This window comes from Gobius niger, assembly GCF_951799975.1.
Source record: "Gobius niger genome assembly, chromosome: 2".
Taxonomy (NCBI): Eukaryota; Metazoa; Chordata; class Actinopteri; order Gobiiformes; family Gobiidae; genus Gobius; species Gobius niger.
In genome coordinates, this window is record NC_136853.1 from 36,276,738 (window position 1) to 36,301,331 (window position 24,594).

General features: G+C 39.2%; 1 protein-coding gene across 1 annotated transcript in view; it reads right to left on the reverse strand.

Annotated features, from left to right (window-relative positions):
• The window catches only part of slc2a13a (solute carrier family 2 member 13a), a 71,265-nt gene that overhangs the window by 29,161 nt on the left and 17,510 nt on the right, over positions 1 to 24,594 (reverse strand). Inside the window, exon 3 of the mRNA XM_079551542.1 lies at positions 22,106 to 22,314. Coding sequence (XP_079407668.1) covers positions 22,106 to 22,314 — 209 coding nt within the window. The remainder of the gene's footprint in view (positions 1 to 22,105; positions 22,315 to 24,594) is intronic.

The window sequence follows — 24,594 nt, forward strand, 5'->3', positions numbered from 1 at the left end:
ATAGGCTGAGATGCAAACATACTGTAGCTATATGCAGCTGTATAGTCCTGATTTTGTCTCAGAGTGGTGGTTTAGAAACAGTCAAGTTCTGAATTAAACCTCCTCAAGGTCTGCGTTATTGGTCATTGCTTCGACTGGATTTAGTCCTGGTTATGTCTTTGTTATAATATTTGTTATTTATTTATTTTCACATAAATAACTACAGACATTTTATTATACACAACATATGAAACTCCCATTGCAACACCATCAATTAATCATTTCAGTAGATCATCACAAAGTATAACATTTCATCACAAATTTAAAACAAAAATACTGTCAACTATATATTTTTTTTTAATGATTTCTACTTTGATTGAGTATCAAGTCTTATATTTAGTGAGCATTAGATGTTTTAGGTTCTTTTTTGCTGTTAGTTGTGAGGAGATACAATTATTATTCTGTTATTACAGTTATTCTGTTTATAAACTTGTTTAAGAATGCTAAGGTTAATTTGATCCCAGACACTAAACTATGTACAATTTGTTATGAGACCAAAGGACAGAATCTCAGCTGCCTGAGAATTGAATGTTAACTATTTGTTTTGACTACGTATGCAAGGGCTGTAACAACTATATAAGGATATGTTAATTCTTGAATCTGAATGGACCTGAGAGAGACATGGGAAAGAGCTCTGAAAGAAGCATGCCGCCTCTCTGAATTGGTTCTCTCCTGATTGTTGCTCTTGTTAATAAATCTGGCTCTGGACACGATCCGCTACTCTCCAGGAGTTTTTTGGTCATATTTCAAACTTCCACAGTTGTCACAAACTCTCCATACTCATTCCATAGTTTTTTAAAGCAGAACTAAGTAACACATGCCCCTAGAAGCCATAAGCACCACTGCAGGTGTCGTAACACGCTGTGTTTTCTTTACTCATTAATTCATTTAGTTGTTCAGTTAGAGTGCTCAGATCTTTGTGGGAAATTATTAGACTAGTGGTGTCTGCAAATAAAAGAGGAACAGTAGATTTTGTAACATTGGCAAGATCGTTTATGTACATCAAAAACAATAAAGGAAACATATTAACCTCTAGCTTCTAAAATACACCTTGGATTCGCTCTTGTTTTGGCCTGTATTATCTCTGTTTAGTCCTTGACTGTTCCTGGTTCAGTCCTGGTACTAAATTAATTCTTCGGTGTGTCCCTGGTGGTTTTCTTTTGTATCATTTCTGGTTTAGTCCTGGTTTAGCCCAAGTTTATTCCTCTTCAGCTTCAGATTTGAGAGCAGACAGGATTGGGGAGCAGCTGTGTGTGGGAGGGCTGGACTGAAAACATCTCCGGTTTCAGTTTGGATAAGGGAGCCTCTGATGACACAAACACTTCAGAGTTTACTTTGATTTGAGCCTCAAAAACCGGCAGGAAAAACATCAAGGCATTGCATTACTTTTGAGGGACATATTTTGTAAGTTACTTCCTTTAGTTATGTTACATTGAAATGTGAAACTGAGCAATTTTCATTCACCAAGTACTCAATTTTGCTTAAAGGGATATTTCAGGATTTTTGACATAGGGCCTCATTTCCTAGTTATCCAGAGTGTTGCTGGTACCTGGAGATATTTTTTTTGTAATTCATGCAGTTCTTATGTTTGAAGAGTTTCGTGGTGCTAGGCTAATGCAAGGCTAGCGCATTTCTACGATGTCAGCTAGCCTGCCTAAGCCTAAATTCTTTTAAATGCAAAATGGTTAAATTACTCTATTGTGTGCATTGGTGACTCCGACCCAGTACTAGCCCGCAGTTCAATCCAAAAATTTCAAAATTTCAAGCGGAATAAGATAATTTTTCATTTGCTTCCATTCATGTATAAAAGTACTGCAAATAATTAGTGTCATGCACACTACAGTAATAACTGGGTTAAGTGTGTCATGACACTCAATAATAATCTACTTCCACTGGACACAAACAACAAAAACGCAACTTTATCTGACTCTCAGTTAAAATAAAATTTCTCCAGACAAAATTAAGATTTTTTTTAAATTTAAAATTAGCCCTGTTTATTGTGTATGGAAAAATAATGTTGTAATTCATGTCAGAAAAGAAAATCCAGAGCAAATGTAATATTTCTTAGTGATCCAATGTTTAAAAAAAGCTTTGTAATCGGCTCTACAGCAGGTTATTTATCAGCAAAATCCCATTTAAGTGAATGGGACTGAACTTTTGTTGTACCCAGATACAGTACCAGAGTGATCTGCTAGAAGATAGTCCCTCAAAATGCAGTCATTCATGTGATGCAAGGTCAGTTGTTCCAAAAATTACTCTATCGACACAGGCATTTATATAGCTAGTCTGGCGTAAGTGATTTGCCTCAGGTGCACTGTGGAGCGAGTCAGACTGTTTTTATGCAGGCTAGCTGATACCATAGACATGCACTAGCCTAGCGCCACTAAGCTCTTCAAATATAAGAACTGCATGAATTACAAACCCTTTAAATCTGCCTATAATTAGTATGGAAATCTGCCATGGCACAGAATAGTGTGCTTTTAGTACGTTGTGTAAAGATAAGATATGATTTTAGAAGAGGAACTCACTTGTTACAGCAGCTCTTACCTCCAGCCTTAACCGAGCGCATTGTCTCCAGTTCGGCTTTACCCAAATCTAAAAGCTTCTCAACTGGAGAGCAACAATGCTACATTTGTTGTGTTGTTGGTGCGGTTTTGTCACATTTTTGGAAACGCTTTTGTCATGTTTTCGTCTCTTTCTATGTCGCTTTTTGCTTGTGTTTTCTTCTTCTTTTCTTTTTTTTTTGCTCTTTTGTTGCTGCTTTGTTATGGTTTTTTGTCACTTTCTTGTGGCTTTTTTCGTCACTTTTTTGTTGTGTTTTTGTCACTTTTCTATTATGGTATTGTTGCTTTTCCGTCACATTTTTGTCTGTTTTCGTCACATTTCTGTTGTGTTTTCATCCTTGTCTTCAACACAATTTTTATGTTTTTTTTTCAAGAGGCTTTTAGATTTGGGTAAAGCCAAACTGGAAAAAATTGTGCTCGGTTCTGGTGGGGGTTAAGAGGTTAAAATACAGCAGTCAGAGTCACAAGTCCTGAGCAGAGGCTTGCACACACTGCACAAAAATACTCCTTAAACTGTCACTGCGAGCTCCTTATAAGTAAGTACGTTGAGGTGAATAATAACTGACATTAGACCATTGGCCTGTTGACTTTTTAATAAAAAGGTTGTAACTGCTTTAAATCTAGGCCCAGTTCGATATGAGCAGTCATCACTGGGAAAGCAGCACGCTGATATGAAGAGCCATTTCCACTGGGTTAACCCGATGCGCTGTGACTGGTCGATCTCCAGAGAGCCCCGCCGGACGATTATTCTATTACAGATGAAATGAGGATTCATGAGCTCCCATATCAAAACAGAGGAGATCTGAAAGAAGAGCATCAACTCAACTATTATTTACTACAATATAAAACTCCACATTCATCTAAAGTTGCTTTCGCTGTTTTTCCAAATAATTGGCATTAATTTGACTTTCAAAACCATTCTTCACACAAACAAATGATTCAAAATATGTACGTGCGTGCCTTCATTTCCTCCCTGCACACCGCCCAGATATAATTGAATCAGATACTGAAGAAGCATGGCAATAAAAACAAGCTGGAGACAGAGAATAAAGCTGAAGGCAGTGATTATGGAAAGGCTCAAGTTTTCCACTGAATTTACTGTTGTTGTGATTCAAGACTCTGAAAGCAATTATTGGAGTTGGTCTAGTTTTAATGGCAGAAATGCAATTACTGAAGGGTAGCACCACCTCCTGTTAGCAGACTCGCAAACAAACGTTTTACAACAACAAACTGTCAACTATACTGCATAATATCATGTCACCAAATGTCCTCTAATCCTTTCTATACTCAAATGAAATTAGAGAAATGCATGTAAACTATAAAGGTGCATTATGGTATGCTTTGTGTGTAAAAAATACATAGTAGTGCCTTTTTGTGACCCAGCGGCTGTGTGGGTGGTTACTGGTTAGCACGGCGCCTTTGCTTTTCCATCACTGTGGCCTCTATGACGCTCCAGGACCAATTGATTTGAGGTTTTCTGGTAGATTCTCTGGATGGAATTTGTGCGTAACCATAGAGATAGATCCATCAACCGAGAAACCCTACCAGGAACCCTAAAAACAACGACATTGGCGACCACGATGCGCCAGCTGGTTGCCTATACCATTATCATCAGTAAGTCAATAACAACTGTTGCTGGTATTATCAACACTGCATTGCTGACTCTAGACTAGATTCTGCGAACAAGAAATGCATCAATCAATCAATCAATCTTTATTTATAAAGCGTTTTTCATACCGAAAGGTGCTTTACCGATTACAACATATAAATGCAAGATTTTGCTTAAAAATGGTTAGTTGGATACGGGGGTCTTCCGGACCCCCATTTAAACACAGCAGGGAAGACCCCCGTCTGAAGAGAGCAATTCATCATGTTTATACCTTCATTGTACATAAAGCACTGAATACTTTCAAAGGGCAAAATGTGCAGTATAATAAATGCTATCATTTATTCTTTTACATACTGCTTGCCTTCTGAATAAAGTGCACAGTTCGAGAAGAAAATCCCTTCTTTGATATGAACTGACGAAATCTCCAATTAGCTTGTCTACCAGGCAATACCTGCTCGAGGAAACACCCTCCTTCCTTCTCTACAACATTCCTACGGCCAATTAATGTCAGCATATAGAGCCGAGAGCTCATAGCACTGTCAAACCAGCCCTAATGAATGGTCAAAACTAAAAGACGAAGACATCTTCAAAGGGATATTGACAAGGAAGTATACGCTGCATCAATGAATGCAACACACTACATCTTCATAAATCAGCTACTTCTGTTCTGTAGTGATGTGAACATGGCCAAACACATTCCTGTATTTCCTGTCAAAACTGCTGGTTCAAACAGAACTAAACTAAGACCTAAAACTACTGAGTCTGAACCAGGACTAATCCGGAGTTAAGCCAGACCTGGAGAATGGAAGGTTTAATTTGATACGATGCAAAAAACTGAGCGCACTCACAACACCGCTACAAGCCCAGCAGTCACCTGAGAATCTGACACAACTATCAGAAAACATCACAGGCAGCACACTTACATTTAACGCAGAGCTAAACAGCAGCGTAACGATCAAATCAGGCACAGAGTTCTCGTCAGAAAACAGTCCAAGTTGGAAACTGCTCCTTTAGTGTCTGCACTGCGTTCCTCCATAAACTACAATCCACTGAAAGGGGTCCAACTTTTTTCAAGTCTGTTACAATGTATAATATCCATTAAGAAGAAAGTGAACAAGCAGCAAAACTCACTGCACTTACCCTCTGTCAGACAGTTTTTTTCTTTTCTGCTTGTCTGCAAAGATCTGGCTTGTCAGTGGACCTCAAAGCTGGCCAAATCTTTTCAAAAATAATATTTTAGGTAATTATAATGTATGTGTTTTATTTAAAAAAACAAAAACAAAAAAACATTCATATGTTTGTTGTAGGCAAAAAGTGGGGTCAAAGTGTGTGGACTTAAAAAACATGGACCGCTCAAAAAAGTAGATTTTGTATAGTCAGACATTAAAACTAAACCAGTGGCATCTTCCAACCCCTTCCTTGTGTTTACGTTGACCTTCTCCTGCTCTTTATAACCACGTCACCATCCACTATGATTAGAAACAGGAAGATAATTAGCCCAGCAACGAGAGCAGGACTTGGGCGGAAAGCTGCAGATTGCACTGGTCCACTCCTGATTGCAGGCCACCACTCACGTTCCACTTATACCAATGGCAGAAGGGAAAGGGGAATTGGATGGAAAACTTGAAACTGATCCTACCCCTCACAACATTTTATTATCTTAAACTGAATCATTTAATCTTAAAAAAAAAAAAAAAATGCTTAATGTTACATGAAACTGACTCCCTATAATTGAAGTTAGACCTATTGAATGCTAGAGTAATGTGCTGCATGTTTGACATCTTTATGAGACTGCTGGGAATAGTAATCTAAAAGGAAAATTGTGTTTTGTTGGTGGAGAAGCTCCTCAAAAATGTATAATGGCACATTTGCGCAAAATCTCCCCCTGGTGTCTCTGGCCAGAAAACCACCCTTGCAACATTCCTGCCTCCGGGTCGGCGGCGCGATACACACTAACGGAATCACGAAGAAAAAGCTAACAGGCTAACGGGCGAAGCTAACTGTGGGCTAGCGCTACTTTAGCAGTATTTACAGCCAAGTTTGAGTGATAAATATTATCTCCATTGTATAATTGGATGAACAATATCCCTCTCTCTCTTTGTCTCTTCTGTCAGTGTAGTATTTACTCTCACAGACAATTAATGAGTTAAAAACTGTAACATGCTACGACACCTGCAGAGGCGCTTATGGCCCCTAGGTTGCACGAGTAACTTACTTCTGCTTTAAGTAAGGAATGTAGCTATTTTATTGACTAAAAGAACTAAAAAAATAGCTACAACCGCTATCATTGTGTCAGGGGCATCTGATTTAATTGACATTTCCTTAAGTGAATAACGTATATTCTGTTAATTTTCATTTTCTCTTTGCAGTCGTGGCACAAGCATTCACAACTTTTCATCGAGAGAGATGTGAGAAAAGAGAACAAGTAAAGAAATGGTGCTGTGTGGCGGCTTCAGAAATCACATTTGAGAATATTGATTTAAAACCCAGACAGACCTGTATTTTGTGAAAATAAACAAAGCCTAGTTAAATAACAGAAAACTGATCTGAATCTCAAGGTGATAACATTTGCATAGAAAAACAAAGCACTGTTTTTGAGTTATTTATATGCTAATTTTTGTCTGAATACTTTATTAATTAAAGGGATATTTCAGGATTTTTGACATTGAGCCTCATTTCCTAGTTATCCAGAATGTTGCTGATTTCTGGAGATATCATGCAGTTCTTATATTTGAAGAGTTTCGTGGTGCTAGGCTTGTCACGATTTGGCCTTTTTGTTATCCTGGTTTATGTTTATCTGTTCTTGGTGTTTTATTTTGACATGTCTTTTTGGTCTTTGTGATTTTCTGTTTGACTTCCCCCGTTACCTGCCTGCCCCGCCCTGATGTGTTTCACCTGTGCCCTGTTTCCTCGTGTATTTAAACCTCTGTGTTTCTCTTGTCCTTTGTCTTGTCATTGTCTTCGTCAGCCCCAGTTTTGGGTTATCTTTGGATTTTGTTATTTTGTTTTTCGTCCTTCATTAAACATCACCAGTTTTGTTGCAGTCCTGCATTTTGGGTTTTATTTTCTTCACACCACCTCCCATCATGACAAGGCTAGCGCATTTCTATGGTATCAGCTCGCCTGCATTAAAAACAGTCTGACCTGCTCCACAGTGCACCTGAGGCAAATCACTTATAACACCAGACTAACCATATAAATGTCTGTGTCGATATAGAATCATTTTTGAAATATAACTGACCTTGCATCACATGAATGATCGCATTTTGAGGGACTATTTTCTAGCAGATCACTCCGCCGTTGCGTAGCTTATACAACCACAAAGCTGATGCTGCTCAATTATCATAATTTTAAATGCAAACTGGTCAAAATGGTCAAAATTATTCTATCGACACAGAAATGTATATGGTTAGTCTGGCGTTATAAGTGATTTACCTCAAGTGCACTGTGGAGTGTTTTTAATGCAGGCTAGCTGATACCATAGAAATGTGCTAGCCTTGCACAAGCCTAGCGCCACGAAACTCTTCAAATAAAAGAACTGCATGAATTACAAAAAAAATATCTCCAGAAATCAGCAACACTCTGGATAACTAGGAAATGAGGCCCTATGTCAAAAATCTTGAAATAACCCTTTAAGCCTATTTGATCTTACAGAAAGATTAGTCAAGTACTCAAAGACAGACTGGCTCTAGGGCTGCAACTAACGATTATTTTGTAATCAATTAATCTAGCGATTATTTTTACGATTAATCGAGTAATCGCTTGGCTGTGAATGGTGTAGTAAAATTTTATTTTTTCCAAAAAAATTCTCACATATAGCTTAAGTGGCGCTGCTTGAAGATGTGTTGATGGAGTAAACTAAAGAGACATGTTTGTTGGAGGCTCTATTCATGAAAGTTACAATGGAAAAAATTTACACAGACCCTAACTATATAAACAAAGTAGGTTTTCATCAAAAATACTACATTTTTATGTCATTTTTGCTTCATTTGAGTCTGTGTGAAAACGATTAATCGATTACTAAAATAGTTGTCGACTATTTAAATAAGTCGATTAGTCGTCGATTAATCGATTAGTCGTTTCAGCCCTAACTGGCTCCTTCACACAGATTTAACCAGAACTTTCAGACGCTAATTACATGATTACATGATAAGTACAAGAACTACGATAAAATTTAAGGAGGACAATAAAGTCTACAAAAAGCACAACAAAATATAACCACGAGAACCAATTTACAATATCAAATAAAAAAGATCCTAAATGTGTTTCCTAATCAGAAGGTACAGTTGTGAATAACTAAATAGTTTTTCACTCAGATGACCGCAAGTGAAGGCAACCACTTTCACAGCAACACCACTTCAATAAAGGCCTCTTATACAACAACTTATCATTGCCGTGACGTGCTGGCTCGGTGATTCAAAAAGCTAGAGGCATTGAGAGGGGGAGAAACAAATGAGTGCACAAAAGAAAACAAGATCATGTATCTTGAGGACATAGAGGAACAGAAGTGAAGGTTTGTCGGCAAAACATACTTGTGCACAGGATTATAGTCATTATTTAACTTGAACTGGTGGGATTATTGGCCAATGATAAAACACAGTGATTTTTGCAACATTGTTTATGTTAGGGCAGGGGTTCCAAAATTTTTATAAATATACATACTGTTCATTGATGTTTGCCTCTGATGATTTTATTTTATGTTGTGTATAAATGCTAAATGTGTGAGTCCCATGATGTGAATTGGATCTCTTTTCTCTCCAAGTCACTTGATCTCAATTAATATTTATTTCAGTTGTTTAAGTATTGCTTTATTCAGATCTGTTAAGTATTAATAAGGAATCAATCAGTAATAGTATTCTACTTAGGGTTGCGGGTTAGAATTAAGATAGTTCACGGCCTATAGTTGATCATCTTTACAATATTATTCATATTATTGCAGCCCTGTGAAACAACTCCTGTTGTGATATCGGGCTATACAAAACCATTCATTGATTATTCATGACCAATCAATTACTTATTAATTATTGCTTATTAATACCATACTAACACTTAATACAAGCACCCAATGATATAAAGCGTAACTGTAGTTTATATTGTTATTGGATGTGATTTACTTTTCTGGAAGTTTGGGGTACAGAAGATTGGGGATACAGGGAAAATATGTGAGGGATAATGCCTGACGAGGTGTCCAATATCAGAACTGGACGAGGCGGAGGCGTGAACCGTCCAACGCTTAAACCATGGTCCCACAAACTGAAACTGTTCATTTCCACCTGTTTGCTTTTTTTGTTTTTTAAGTCCTGGGCAGGAGTTATTTTACTTTTTTAATCTGTTTTACCTGATGTTAGTTCTAGCTCATTGGTTACCGTTACTATGGAAACAGCTGCAGTGGAGTGATATTTCACCTTATTCCGCCCCACCCGCTTTTGCCTCTCTTTGCTTTGTCTCGGCACTTCCGTTGCTTTGACACTTCCGTTAAAGCGCAAAGCCCATTCATTAAGTGGAGAACGAGGGAAAATGTTCACTGCCAAAATATGGTGTTTAGAAGATTGATCAGTGTAAAATGTCCAATGTTTATTTGCACCAACAAGTCAACACTGCACCGTTTCTCTGCACGGCTGAAAATCAGCTTTGTTTTTGTGTAGAAATTGATTTTATCTGAACTTCTCCAGTCCCAGGTTAACTGATAAGATAAAAGGGGCGGGCACAATTCCAGAATAAGGTGAATACAGCTTGTATATTGCTGCGATTGCAACGAACTAAAATGCATGTTTACAAATGGCACAATCATTGTATGTGCAGTCCAGACTCTTCTCTTTGCACATATTCTCAATTTCTTCTTCATTCATTGATCAGTCACTGATTTAATTTTGCTTAACCATTTTGAACAACATTAATGTTAATGCTAAGGCTTTAACTGGTTCATATTGTTTAATGAAATAAATGAAATGACTTATGGTGGGCATTGAACAAATATAATCCCCTCGAGCTGCAGTTTTCATAACAATTCCATCGGGCTTTTGTGCTGCATGATCAGTAATTATTACAGATCATTACAGATTAATTATTCTGTATCTGAGCAGTCCTAATACAAATGACTGGTATAATTAGGCCTGAGTCATGGACAAAACACAGGTTAACCTTCCGACAATGTAACGGTTCATGCTATTCCTGCTCTTCATTAAAGTCTGTATCTTAGGAATGATCATTAAATAACTATTTGAAATATGAAGGGGGGCATTTGTGTCATAACCACATTTTCAAAAGACACATTGCTTTCAAAACCATAAATCATTCTAACTGAATAAAGCGTCGATGAGTCACACATGGATAACAAAGACGCCGACAGTGATTCGAGTTCATTTTAGTTCCATGAAGCCCTGAAGCTTGAAGTAAAGTGCGACTGTAAAAAAAAACACAAAAGCAAATCTACCTTGAAATGACTGATGACTTCTTTAATTGTTCATAGGGAGAACAATTAAAGAAGGGTTTTAAAAGCAAAGATGAGTAATGAATTGGGAGTTTTGCAAGTAGATTTTAGAAATTCTTCAAAAGTAGCATGTGTTTCCTCATGGATTATTTCAACCTTTATTTAAAGCCACACCGTGTAAAATTTTATCCAATAAATAAAATTGATATACAAGCATCTATCTTATGACAGATATGTTCCTCATTGAAAAATACCTCATAAATCTACAAACAAGGTACAAACAGGTTCACCCCTCCAAAGATATGACTGCGAACTTTACCAGGGGTGGGTACATCTCCAGCTCGTCTCCATGGAGATGTGACTAAAGGCAGTAGAATTTGAGATTTAATCATGTTAGTTTATAATCCATATCCATTTGTTTATTAACCACTGCAGTGATAGCATTTTCTGTGTTGAGCTTTCTGTGTTGAACATGTTTTGCTTTGCCGGCAACAGTATAGTCCAAAATGTTACGCAGTGTACCTTTAAAGAAGAACTAAGTAACTTGTTTGCCTTAGAAAATCCTTTTTGTAGTCCCTCTGGGGGTAATACAAGTGTTGATTGGAGGGGGGGGGCATTCATCTCCCCTAGTTTCACTGTCCAGAAAACCACCCTTGCAACTTTCCCTGCCTCTGTGTCGGAGCCACCAATACACACTAATGGCATCATGAAGAAGAAGCTAACAGGCTAATGGGAAAAGCTAATTGCAGGCTAGCGCCACTTTAACTGTGTTTACAGCCAAGTCTGAGTGAAAAAAATGATCTCAATTGTGTAATCTCTCCCTTTGCCTTTTCTGTCAGCGTCGAATTTACTCTCACGGACAATTTGGGCGTTATGCTCTCCCAAAACTCCACCTGATGGGCGGGGGGAGCGATAAAAAAAAACATCCGTCGTTGCCTATTTCACTTCCGGTTGATTTAATGTAATGGCGAATATGGCTTACAAGCGACTGACAGTGCCTGAATTGCGTGAAAGGTTGAAGAGAAAGGGTATTTCGAGTGTGGGGAAACGAAAGGAGGAATTGTTGTTGCTAGTTGAACGAGCGGATGGTGTTTATGAAGATTTAGAAGAAGATGATAGCGAGCAGAGCGAACGAAAACGTCTGTGTGTGCGAGTGAAAGACGGTGACAATGTGAATGAAGTTCAGCTGAGAGGGGATGATGTGATGATGAATGATCTTCAACTATAGCTATACACACGATCTGCACAAGGATCTCCCTAGTATTTAAGCTCATATCCAGCCCATATGTCCGAATAAAGGACTATTATTTGTGCCAGTGGACAATGGTTATTCCAGGTTAGCCCCGTTAGCTTGTTACAATCGCCTACAGCTCATTGTTGATGAAAAGTCTGCAATAAACCACAAATGCATCAAGCCCGGCACAGTGTGTGATATAAAGGCTGCTTTATATAGTTACCGGCTGTATTTACGTTATTATTGCATAATACTTGTTTTCACCGGATCTATGCGCTGCTAAGGAGCTAGTTAGCTCCGGGTGAGCGGTTAGCAGCTCGACTTATTTTTTGACATGGCTGATGTTCTCACACTGAAAACACAGACTCGATAAAGTTGTATTGGGCAGAGAGATAATCAGAGGCTGTCAGTGCTTATGAAATGGCTGATTTTTACTATAGTCTCCCAGGGACAGCTGACAGACCCCTGGGGCAACGGTTAGTTATCCGGCCCAGCCTTCGAGGCTCCGAGCCGGGCGGGAGACCGTACAGCGGGGCAGTGCGTGGCTAAAAGTGTCCGCTGAAGGCAGGAGGGGAGGCGGGAGGTACGAGCCCCAAATATAGGGAGTCGGAACAGTCGAAGTCTGCATCATAAAATATCAGCTACAGAATTGTATTCCTCTCTTAGCAGAAGATGAAGCCAGCAGAGCGAGCGAAAACGCTCCAGCAGAACCGGAACTTGCGAAGACTATTGGTCACCCATAATGCACCGCAAAATTCAGTCGCTCCCCCGCCCATCGGATGAAATTTTGGGAGAGCCGAACGCCCAAATTAATGAGTAAAAAAAACACAACATGCTACGACACCTGCAGTGGCGCTTATGGCCTCTAGGGGCATGAGTTACTTAGTTCTGCTTTAAGTAGGAAACATATTGTGAGAATGAGTTCAGTTTGCTACACACACGGTCTACATAAAATTCTACAATCATTCAGTATTTCCAAAAAATCTATATTTGCATGGATTGTATGGATTCATTTTCTGACTCAATTCTGGTACCAATATAGTCTGAAAGATTTCCAGAATTTTCATACAATGACATTCTACATATAAACAGCAGCATTATGAACAAAGATGGTGGAAAAAAAAAGCAATGTGCTCTGCAATTGCCGCACAACATAGAGAGATAATTCCATAGTCTCCTTTGATTTCGTCAGCGAGCTTTGGCCCATGTGTTTCACATGGGATTGCAACCATGTTCAAATACACACAGCTTCCTATGCCATATCCAATAATCCTCCCTGGAGAAATGTGTTCAAATCAACTTTGTGGACCCTATTGTCAGGAGCCTGTCTGTGTTTGTTAGTGCTGGAGCATGAGAAGATGGAATGAAAAGCACTCAAGCAGAAAGCACATTCATTGAAAGTAGATTAGAAGAGAAGACAAAGCCTGAAGCATGTTTAGATTCAATTAAGTTGTATTTGAGACCAGAGCACTGAACCAATACACTTCAGTAAACAGACGATCTGAATGGGCCAGTCTGAATTATAGCTGCAATAATAGCAGTCTGAGCAAAGATCACTGTTGAATGGTACAATGAGGGGAAAGCTTTCATTCCTAAGCATTTTTGCTCAAGTGGGGACCTTGATGAGGACGACGCGCATGCAGACGGGCTAGATGCAAGTTCGACATTTTTTTATACTCACTACTGCCACCTCAGGTCATACGTGTAACTGCACCTTCTATATTAAGCTCGTGCATGACGGCAATTCAGACCCGAAGTAACAGGTTTTTGAGTGACAGTGCAGGATTTTAGAGGCAGTTGTGGTGAACAGGTCTGGGCTCATTCTACCCATTAGAACATTGTTGGAACATGTAGGGGGAGGGAAATACTTTATTTTAACATTTTCTAAGTCTGTATAGTCCCTTTAATGAAGAAATGTTTGGCAGAAAAGTTATTATTATTTGAATTTCTAACGTCTTAACAGGAAGTGGCATAGAGGTAAAGTTCCACAGCAGTTTGACTCACTCTTTTCCCATGGACATAACATGGTTGGCATGGCAACACATTTTTTGCCTCTATCTATGTCACTTCCTGTCATTGTCCAATAAGGAAGTCAAACTATAAACATCACAAAAATGGTCAAAAGAAAGAAGGGTATTTTCTTTTCTTTTTTCTTTTTTTTTTTAGCAGAATCTTAATTATAATTGTGGTAGCTTTGTTTTAGCAAAAATGGTGTCTAGTGTGTCATATGCACTTTAAGGCTTGGAAGCCGCCTCCGCTCTGCATGGAGTGTGTTCCGACGCTGGCGCTTCTACACAGAGCGAGATGCCTCACGGCTCTTTTAAAGGCTAACCAGGGCTGAGTAGTAACAGAATGACTCTGAATGGCCTTATTGTTTTGTGCAATATACATGCAGACTAATCAGCATCTTGATATGCCACACACCTGTGAGGTGTGATGGATTCTCTTGTCAAAGGAGGACAAAGTGCTGACTAACACAGATTTTGACAATATTTGAAAGAAGTGGGTCTATTGTGTATATAAAAACGGAATTATGTCTTTGAGTACACCCTATGAAAAATGACAGCATGAAAAATGTGTTGCATTTATGTGTAGTGTTGTGTATACGGTGTTCCCTTGTTAATCGCGGGGGTTACGTTCTAAAAATAACCCGCAAAAAATAAAATTCGCCAAGTAGTCAGCTTTATTTTTTATATACTATTGTATATGTTGTAAGGCTGCAAAACACCTCACCACAAACTTTATACACTTCTCTCACTAGTTCACATGGGTTCTCCCTTATGCCTGGTGTTCAATGTGTGATTTTATTTGTCTTATAAGACTTTTAGATTCACATTACAGACGTGGGGATGGTTAGCATTGTGAGCTGCTCTCGTCTCCGCTGTGCAGTTGTTCAAACTGAGAGACAATCATAGCTACAACCAAAGTTTTATCGTAGCAGTTTCAGGCTTCAGAAGGCGAGTGTGCCACATGCTAGTGGTGTTTATTTTTGCGGAAAAGTGCAAAGAGAGTAAACGTGGAGTTGGACCTGCTCATGCCCGGCCTGTGCTGCTGTGACTCTGTGGTGTGCACTGATGTGTTGATGGTCGACAGAGATCCTCTCTGCAGTGAGAGGAGGCTCACTCTGCGACTAGCCAATAAGGACGCAGAACACAATGGTGTTCATAAGCTGTAAAAAAGCCTGCAAAATTGTACTAAAAATAAATCCACGAAATAGCGAGGCCACGAAAGGTGAACCGCGTTATAGCGAGGGACCACTGTAGTGCGTTTTTTGAGAGTATATAAATGTTATGATAGGAACTCTCGTCAGTCTAATGGACATGTAGTATAATTGTAGTATAATAATGTAGTATATTATAACATAAGCACTAATGGAATATTAAAACAATACAATTATAAAAAAGTTCTTCCTCTCTGGGTGCTTTTTCCTCATTAACTGCATGCTCAGTGGGCAAAATACCTTCTCTATAGTCTTGAATCCAATCCCTCTGACAGGCTGACCCAACACTGAAGAACAGGTCAAAGGCAAAGAACACTGGGTACAGCCTGTCTTGCTTTTAAAACTTAGTCAAATATATTTTTTATTTCTTTTATTGGCTGCATTAAAATAGGTCATTGTGCAATATGCAGAGCAGCTTGTTGTTACCAAACACAGACTGAAGCCCTGCTCTCATTATCATCTCCACGTGGATTTAACCGAACGCAGAGCAGCAGCCCAGTCAGTTTCATAAAATGTTTTAATATGTTGAATAATTCATGCTCACACAGTACTGCAGTATGTTTGTCTGTGCATAATATGTGTAACCAAATAAAACAATTCATTTAAACATTGCAGACCCCTGCCTTATAATGCCAGTAAATTATTTAGCTTTTATCAATATTACAATATATGATTTTCTGTGCAGAGTATGGGCTGGAAACCCCAAAGTCAAAGTGGGAAACACCTCCAAAGGTGGCAGAAAATGACCGAGCCAAGATCCTGTGGGACTTCCAGAAACAGACGGACAGAATGGTAATGGCGAACCAACCGGACATTGTGGTGGTGGACAAAGAGCAGAGGAAAGCCGTTGTGGTTGACACGGTAATGCCAAGTGATTGCAACATCAGGAAAAAGGAACACGAGAAACTAAAGAAAAAACAGGGGCTCAGAGAAGAGCTGGAGAAAACCTGGAGGGTGAAGGCATGAGTGGTGCCTGTTGTCGTTGGGGCACTCGGGTCAGTGACCCTCAAACTGGAGGAGAGGCAATAGCAGATCCCAGGAAACACATCAGACATCTCAGTCCAGAGAAGTGCAATTCTAGAATATAATAAACCATCAGGATGGCTAGCAAACAATATACTTGTACTGCTCAAGTCAGTTGAACAGCATCTGTATTATGATACAAAGCGTAATAGTTCATAGTCATTCATCCTCATGTTTTATGAGGTCAGTACAATATGAACAGCACTGCACAAACACAACTGTTATGAACAAGCCGTCCCAGGAAATCAATACATCCCATACACAGGGCACATGAAGTTTCTCATGAACAATAGCTGTAATACTGCAGCTCTATTGCCTCTCCATGAAAGATATTACAGCCACAACACCTCTATTTTCTATCGTGGACTATGACATTTGCTCTTCTTTTTATCATCTCCCTTAGTCTCGCAGGATCAAAAAACATAATCACTGCTTATTGACTGGTGGTTAAAGTGCACCCTTATTTATCATGTCTATGGGTAAAACTGTCATTGATGAAGTCTGGAAAATGATTTGCCCAGTGTAACAAATTATTACTTTTAAATACCTTATAGAGATTGCCAAAAAGCGTTCCTCCACTGCGGCTGTTTCATACTTATTTCATCACTTAATTTTCCCATTGTCATAGCCAAATCTAACACTATCACACCTATTCACAGTTCATGCTCTTTCATCCATTATTTCAAGGCGTCACTTTGAAGAAATGTTCTACTAGAGAGTAGATATTTTACTGTCATTATTTATTAACCAGGGCTATTGACTTTGGGACTGATCTTCATACGAGCTTTGTCAAAGATTAATCCCCCATTTCCCACATACTGTAATAATCTTAGTTCATATCTTACAGTAGGCTTCGAGGTGCACCTGTAAAGTACATGATGTGCCTAAAGGAGACTGCAGTGCCATCACTGAGTCGTAAAGGTGAGGAAGAGGAAGTGTTTCTATGGTAACCCCGGTGTCAGCTCTTTGTTTCCTCACGAGGCAGATACATAGCAGATTATCTACATTTTTGCATAAAGTATGGCTCAAAACCTGCTTCCAAGACTAAATATAAAATGTTTAATGTGAACAGGAAAAGCCATTGATGGCAAATTTACAAATGTCTGAAGACCCTAATGTGGCCAGATGTACGACAATGAATATAGCATATTTATGAGCAACATACAGTACCTTCTTGCTTTCCCATCAAAAGGCACAGTGCACAGAAGGGATGCAACGATTCTCGACAATATATCAAAATGTTTAATACGTCCTCTTTGATTCAACACAAATAAATAAAACAAGAGTGAACTGGAAAGTGAAAATAGTGTGGCAGATAGATACAACAAAATAATCTGCCTGTTTGTCTGGCAGATATTCTTGTCCCAACTCCTCGCACAAAGGAGTTTCTTGTATATCATTGGGCAGCTCACCCACATCTGGACGAGCTTCAGTGTTTGTAACGACAGCTGATCATGAATGAGCTAATCAGAGCAGTGAATGGGCCACATAAATGTTCACCTCATCAAGCCTCTGCTGCCGGTTCATGTCTTCTCCATCTGTCCCCTAATCTATTTCGCTATCTATAAACCTGCATGGCTCAGTCTCCGCTGTAAAAAAGAAGGTTTCAGGTGGTCAAGCGAAAAAAACACTGACATCAAGGTAGCAGCAGTTGCAGTCATGATAAGATATGGTTGATACTTGTAACTGACTGAACAAGACACACTTTAGGTATAACCCAGAAAAGTGCAGTGTTACCAGAGGCGTAGCTTGCAATGAGGCAAGACAGGCAGCTGCTTGGGGCCCCCAGAGGTCCAACAAATTTGGCAGAATCAGCCAAGAGAATAAAGTCACTACAGAGCAGCAGTGACAAGGTGCAATGACAATTGGCCGTCACATACTCCCTTAAAGGGCCCCATGAACTAAACTCGCCCCTCCACCACCTGCTCTCAGAGTGAGAATCATGTGATGCAAGCAAACTGACATAGCCCCAACAAAATGTCGAGAAGTTTTGCTTCCGACAGTAAGATAACAGTGAGTGTAACAAGTTATTGTAGTTATGTCTTTCTGGCTGTCTCTGAAGTGCCTTCTTTTCTCTTTAGTGTGTGTGTAAATAAATAAATAATAATGGTCAGAGGGACCGTTGCCGCAGATGTGTGCAGTCGCGACAGCGGTTCTGTCTGTACATACGTAGCTTACCACCACCGAGTATGGATGAATGTATTATCTCATGTAAAGCGCTTTGTGACTATGTCTGTGAAAAGCACCATATAGAATTAAGTTCTTCTTCTTCACTGAATAAAACAATGTAAAAGAGACTAGATGCAAGCTGGTCATTTTATACTCCCTACTTCCACCTCAGGTCTTACACGTAACTGCAGCTTCTATATGAAGCTCGTGCATGACGGCACATCGGACCCAAAGTAACAACCTTTTGAGTGACAGTGCAGGATTTCAGAGGCAGTTGTGGTGAATAGATTTGGGCTCATTCTACACATTAGGACATGGCTGGAACATGTAGGGGGAGGAAAATGCTTAATTTTCAACATGTTTAAACTGGTATAGTCCCTTTAAGTGTGCAGAGTGACCTCGCAGCGAGTTTAATGTTAAGTTATGACAGGTGTACAAAAATAGACATTCATTAACAACTAACATGACAATGATTAACAGAACCAGAGAAACAAAGAGAGGTGTGTAGATGATGAATTATCTTAATTGGCTGTTTACTACATAGATTCGATTGTTTAGATTGCCATTGAGAGCAGGCCTTACACATTCTGTGATCAAGCCTGCAAAGATACACTTACTGATTTAGATAGATCCAGATGCCTCCAGGCACCAAAGCTACATTGTTTTTTTGACCCTAGTGGCTGGATTAGGATGTACAAAGAAATGCATTTGACCTTTTTTGGAACATGCTCTGTGGGAGTAGACTGAGCAGCCATCATGGATTTTCTCTCAAATGGAGTCGTTAATGTAAATGGGCACAAGACGTCTATCAATATTACGTCTTTGGCTGTCACTCAAACGGGGGCGCGTCACGTGAACACTTGTTTTCTGTGGAGAAATGGCACCTTTAAAATCACGAGGAGCAGAAACTGTCACAAGGCTTTTCTTTTACCACATCACGAAGAACTATTTCTGCCAAACTTACGGGACTTTGGAACTAAAGTGGCCGAGCAGCCAACCTGTCGCTGCATGAAGCTGCTCTCTCTTCAGGTTAATAAGAAACCGTTGATTAATTGGAAATCATTTCTTTAAAGTCCCAGGACCAGCCCTACATTACTGTATATACATGCAATACAAAAGTTGGAGTAAAGCAACTTTGACTGAGTTGAAAGTGGGACAATGATAATTGACAAAACAGCTACCCACCAGTTGCTACCCCATGGTTTATTATCACTGTGTACAAAAATAAACATCACCCACCTTGGTGCATTCTGCCACACAGGGGCATGCCACAGTTTGAGTGACAGGACACAGTAATTTGCACATCACAACGGTGCGTCTGACCAATGGCTGTTCTCGTCGTTACAAAAGACAAGACAGATATAGCTCGGCGGGTGGAAGCCATAAACAACAAACTCACCACACAGTAACACCACTATAAAAAAACAAAAAAAACAACAAGGATTATGTTTATTCTGAATTCAAATAGAGTAGAAGTTAAGTAGCTCTGTTTAACATGCTTAGATATATCTTTATAAACCCTTGAGGTGAAAACGTACCTTTATTGTCATTATAAATACATTGTACCTTTGTTGAACGTCTAATGATCCACTGGTAAAATAGGGGTCACTGAGACAAAAAGGTTTGGGACAACTGCTCAACAGTTTAGGCCGTTTCACCACTTCTTTCATCTTTGTTCAACGGACCTCATCATCTATTTTTCACACTGCTTGCTTGGTCTGATAAAGCACAAACTTAATTTTCCAATCCACACTAAAACAAGCACTAACAAAATATGCTGAAAATTGTGAAGTGATGTAGAGATTACTGGTTAAATTGAGAGCCCCGCTGTTTTGGTGATTTAGCTGTGCCAACAATCCAGACCATTTGTAGCACCACAGCGTATTCTATGTTATAGCTATGGACACATGTTTGAAAGGTGAGACTCTAAGCTCTCTGCAGGTGAAAACAGTTTAATTCTACGTCCCTCGGTTCCTGAGAAATCCTAAGCTAAACAGAGGCTAGTTTTGATAAAATCACTGCTTTTGTTTTATGCAATTCTCTCCTTTCTGATTAACTCCTCTCTCCTCTCTGGACTGGCACTAATATTATGGAAAGAGGCAAATGCCTAAATATCTCAGTTTAAAGTCAATTTTCAACGACAACATTGTTGACACGTGTTGAAACACCGCGTGTTATTGATCGCTTTTTATCGCGTGTGCATTTAAAGACCCCGGTTCTCGGATTGAAGACTTAACCCGGATGTTTCTCAGTCGTCCTTGGACTGATTTTGACCATTTAAAAACTCAGAAAAATTTGAAAATCTCAACTGTTTCGATCTTTTCATGGGAAGCCGCTCTGCTTTGTCAAACACGCTCCAGAGAGTGATAGAGAAGTGTCGGGTTTACAGCTGTTTGCTATGCAACACCACGCCCCCTCGGACAAAAAAAAAAGAAAAGAAACGCAAAAATATATATAAAATGTCCAGATTGTGACTTTTCACAAGTTTTTGATCGTCATTTATTTCACTTCTGTTCATCGCAGAGCTACCAAAACCACACATAAGGTGCAATAGTGTCTAGTTTTGTAATTTGAAAAAAAAAAAAAAAAAATCCCCACAAATATATATAAACATATTTTTTCTAATTTTTCTTTTTTGTATTAAAAATGTATGTTTAAAAATCTTTGTTTAAAACTGCATAGTGACTTAAGCTTTACAGTGGTTGCCTTTGCTATTTTGGGTTTGTTGATGCAACAAAAAACAATGAATATATATATATTTAAAATATATTTACAGTCAGCAGTTGTATTCGTAATTTGATTTTTTTTTTTTTAACTAATGAAAATAAACATTTTTTTTGAGAGGGAAAATCCCCCAGCTCTAAATACAAGAGAGACGTAGTTGATAGAGACACTGTGGAGACAGGGTGAAAATGTTCTTTGACAGACACTTACACCAATAGCGGTGCACACACTTCTAAAATTAAACAGTAAATAGTCCATATTTATGACAGCTCCGATGTAACACCAGTAATTGGACAGGGCAGCACTAAGCCTGGGACGCAGCTGTTGGCTCAATTTAAAAGTATTTATAGATTTACACATTGCCACCAGATAAACTGGATTAACCTTTCGGAATAATAAAATGAGACCATGTGTTTAGGTAACCCATCAAAACGTTTTAAATCTGTACATTTTGCTGCTTTTCATAGTCTCAAGTTTCTTATATATATTTGGTAAAAGGACAACTTGCAGTAGTCTTCCATAACAACAGAAGAACATGAACCTAGTCAGGCAGGTAAACAAAACCTTTCTGGCTTAAAAAAAGAACAAACTTAAAGCCGCCCTCATCTATTTGCCGATCCGGAATAGTTGCACCCCAACACACTCTGCCCCTGAACAGTGTAAACACAACAGTGCAAAGCAGGGTTCAGGTACTGACACCCACTGATGCTAAAAATTCTAGACAATAGCTGAAGTGTCTCATATAAAGCGCTTTGTGACTATGTCTGTGAAAGGTGCTATACAAAAAGAGGTCTCTTCTTCTTAAGGCAGCTTTAATCTTTCCATTCATATTATTCTATGTATTGTTATTATTATGCCGTTGGAAACAAAAATCAAACAAATTCATTTTCTATTGGTAATAAAATCTCCAATGGTTACTCAACAATAATGAACTAAAAATAGAAATGACGAAATGAAGAACATGGGAGTAAGTATTGGGACTCTACAACACCTGCAGGTTTATTTAATTGTTCATAGTTGTGCTGGCTGATACTACAGGTATCACACTTAAAGAGTGTCAATACTGATGTCTATGTGTTTATTTTTTTCTTACCGCCTCCACTGTCCTTCTCCTCCTCTTCAATGCTGTTCTTGATGCTGTCATATTCTTCATCAATGTTTTGGTTTCCTCTGATCTGACTGAGGACACGTCTGGCCTTCTGGGTGAGACCGCATTGAATCAGCCAGCGAGGACTTTCCGGCAAAAACAGAAATCCCACAAATTGAAGCACAGCCGGGATAACTGACAGGCCCAACATGTATCTGCAAAAAAAAGGTCATTAGTGTTAAAAGTATTCCCAAAAATAAAACAAGATGCATTTGTTTGTATTGATTTATTTTGTTTTTTTGGTACGTTGAAGATATTTATGGAAGAAGAGTAGCAGCCAAGGAATCTAGATGTGCTGGTATTAACAAAAAGCATTAAAGTCAAGTGTGCCAGTGCTTCATCTGTAACTTTAGTCCATTCTGAAACCGCTTCCTTCTCCTTCTCCTACGCCGGTGCTGTGGCTTTCAGACGGACTTTTCCTCATCCCACGGAACACAGCTTTACTGTGACAGCACAGCCCCACGAGCAATATTTTTTAATAATACACAAAATACAGCTTCTACTGATATGCCGCTTCCCTCTGTTTATTATGTTCATTTAATGATATGGCATAAATTAAAAGTAATAATTAAATACACTGAATATATTCTGTGTCATATTTACTAAAAATTATGTACAAATGTGCAATATCCCAGTGATATTTCTTTATTACTTTTCATAAACCTTTCTTGGAGGAGTACATGAGGGTCATCTCACATGCTCTAGTTCCTGCACTGTGCGATGGACTGGTGCTGAACAACACAGCCAAGACTAAATGAGCCGATCTCACCGGAGGGGACGCCACTCGGATTGTCTCATGAAGAGTTCAACAAATTACGTCACTGTGACGTCTGTCTCCACAACAACGTGACTCCTAAAGGCCTAATCATCCTTCATAAGACACGAGAACTCTGTTCTCGCACCCAGAGCTGCAAGAACAAAGTGACATCATTTTGTTCTTTCAGCAGTTTTTGCAGGTTGTTCTTGAAACCTCAGCTGAGCAGAATATTTTATGCAGGACTGTGAAAACATTTCCAACAGCTGTGTTGATTGGTCCACACATGCCGCCTTTTGTTGGCTACATAAAATGCAGGTTATATCCCGGGCTGTGGCGTACACAGGGGCAGACTGAGCCGCGGCCAATCCCTCGCCAACCCATTCACAATTAACCAGCTCCCCAGATACAGTATATATGGGGCGACAGTGGCGCAGACGGTAGAGCGGGTCGTCTCGTGATCGGAAGGTCGGGGGTTCGAATCCCACCTCCTGGAAGTGTACACTGTCGTTGTGTCCTTGGGCAAGACACTTCACCCACATTGCCCCCAGTGTCTGTGTACATTGTTGTATGAATGGGTGAGTGGATCCTTGCTGTAAAGCGCTTTGAGTGCCTAATGTAGGTGGAAAAGCGCTATATAAGTTGAGACCATTTACCATTTACCATATATTTATTCAGTTAGCGTGTTCAGTATCACGCAGCTTGGCTATTACTAGACACTGTAAGTAAAAAAAGTGGATATAGCCTATTGCTTACCACCAAATCTAGTAAGCTTGCCCAAAATAACTGCAATACGTATTGTATCTGGCCCTCTGATTTGTGATATATACAGTATTGTATCATGGCAAAAGTGTATCTCAGTCTCAGTTCTAGATGAAGGTGCAGAAAAGGGCAGTTACAGGAGATAAAGCTGAGCTGAGAGGGATTAAAGATAACACGTACAGTGCAGGAGCGACTTATCTTTCTACTGTACCACTACTCTCAGTGAATGCTAACGCTGACATGCGCGTATGAGATGACATTTGAGAAAGAGCAACTTTTTCTATGGTATCCTGAGCCTGGAAATGGACAATCTGATATTTCTGCAGGATGAAAACTGAATCTGGAAATTCTGTGTTGTGATGTGAATGTGTTGTAAAAATGTTGTGTACAATGTTTTTGTACATGTACGTTTATATGTATGATGTTGTTTTGATTAAATGTTGGACCCCAGGAAGAATAGCGACAGTTCGGCTGCGCTAATGGGGATCCTTTCAACACACAAACAAACAAACATGCATACATCATGTCTCTCAAAATCACTGTTAAAAATAGTCAGTTCCCTTCTATCTTAGTGAGGACACTCATAGACATAATGCATTACTCAGACCCTAACCCTAAAGTTATGGGGCCCCTAACCCTAATCTAGACCTAATTCCAACCCTAACCCTAAAACCACATCTTGACCCACAAACAGTCCTTGAAATAAGTTAGGACCACAAACAGACGGAAACATACATGTACATATTCCACCAGTGTCAAAACAACTACTATAAAGTACTCGTCTTGGAAAATTGTGCTTAGTAAGTAGCAGCTACAGTACATTTACTTTTAATTAAATGCCACTTGCTTAGATCCACTGTTCTTCAATTCTGCACAAGTCAACAATCAATACATTTTTATGTTTCCAGTTAATACAGTA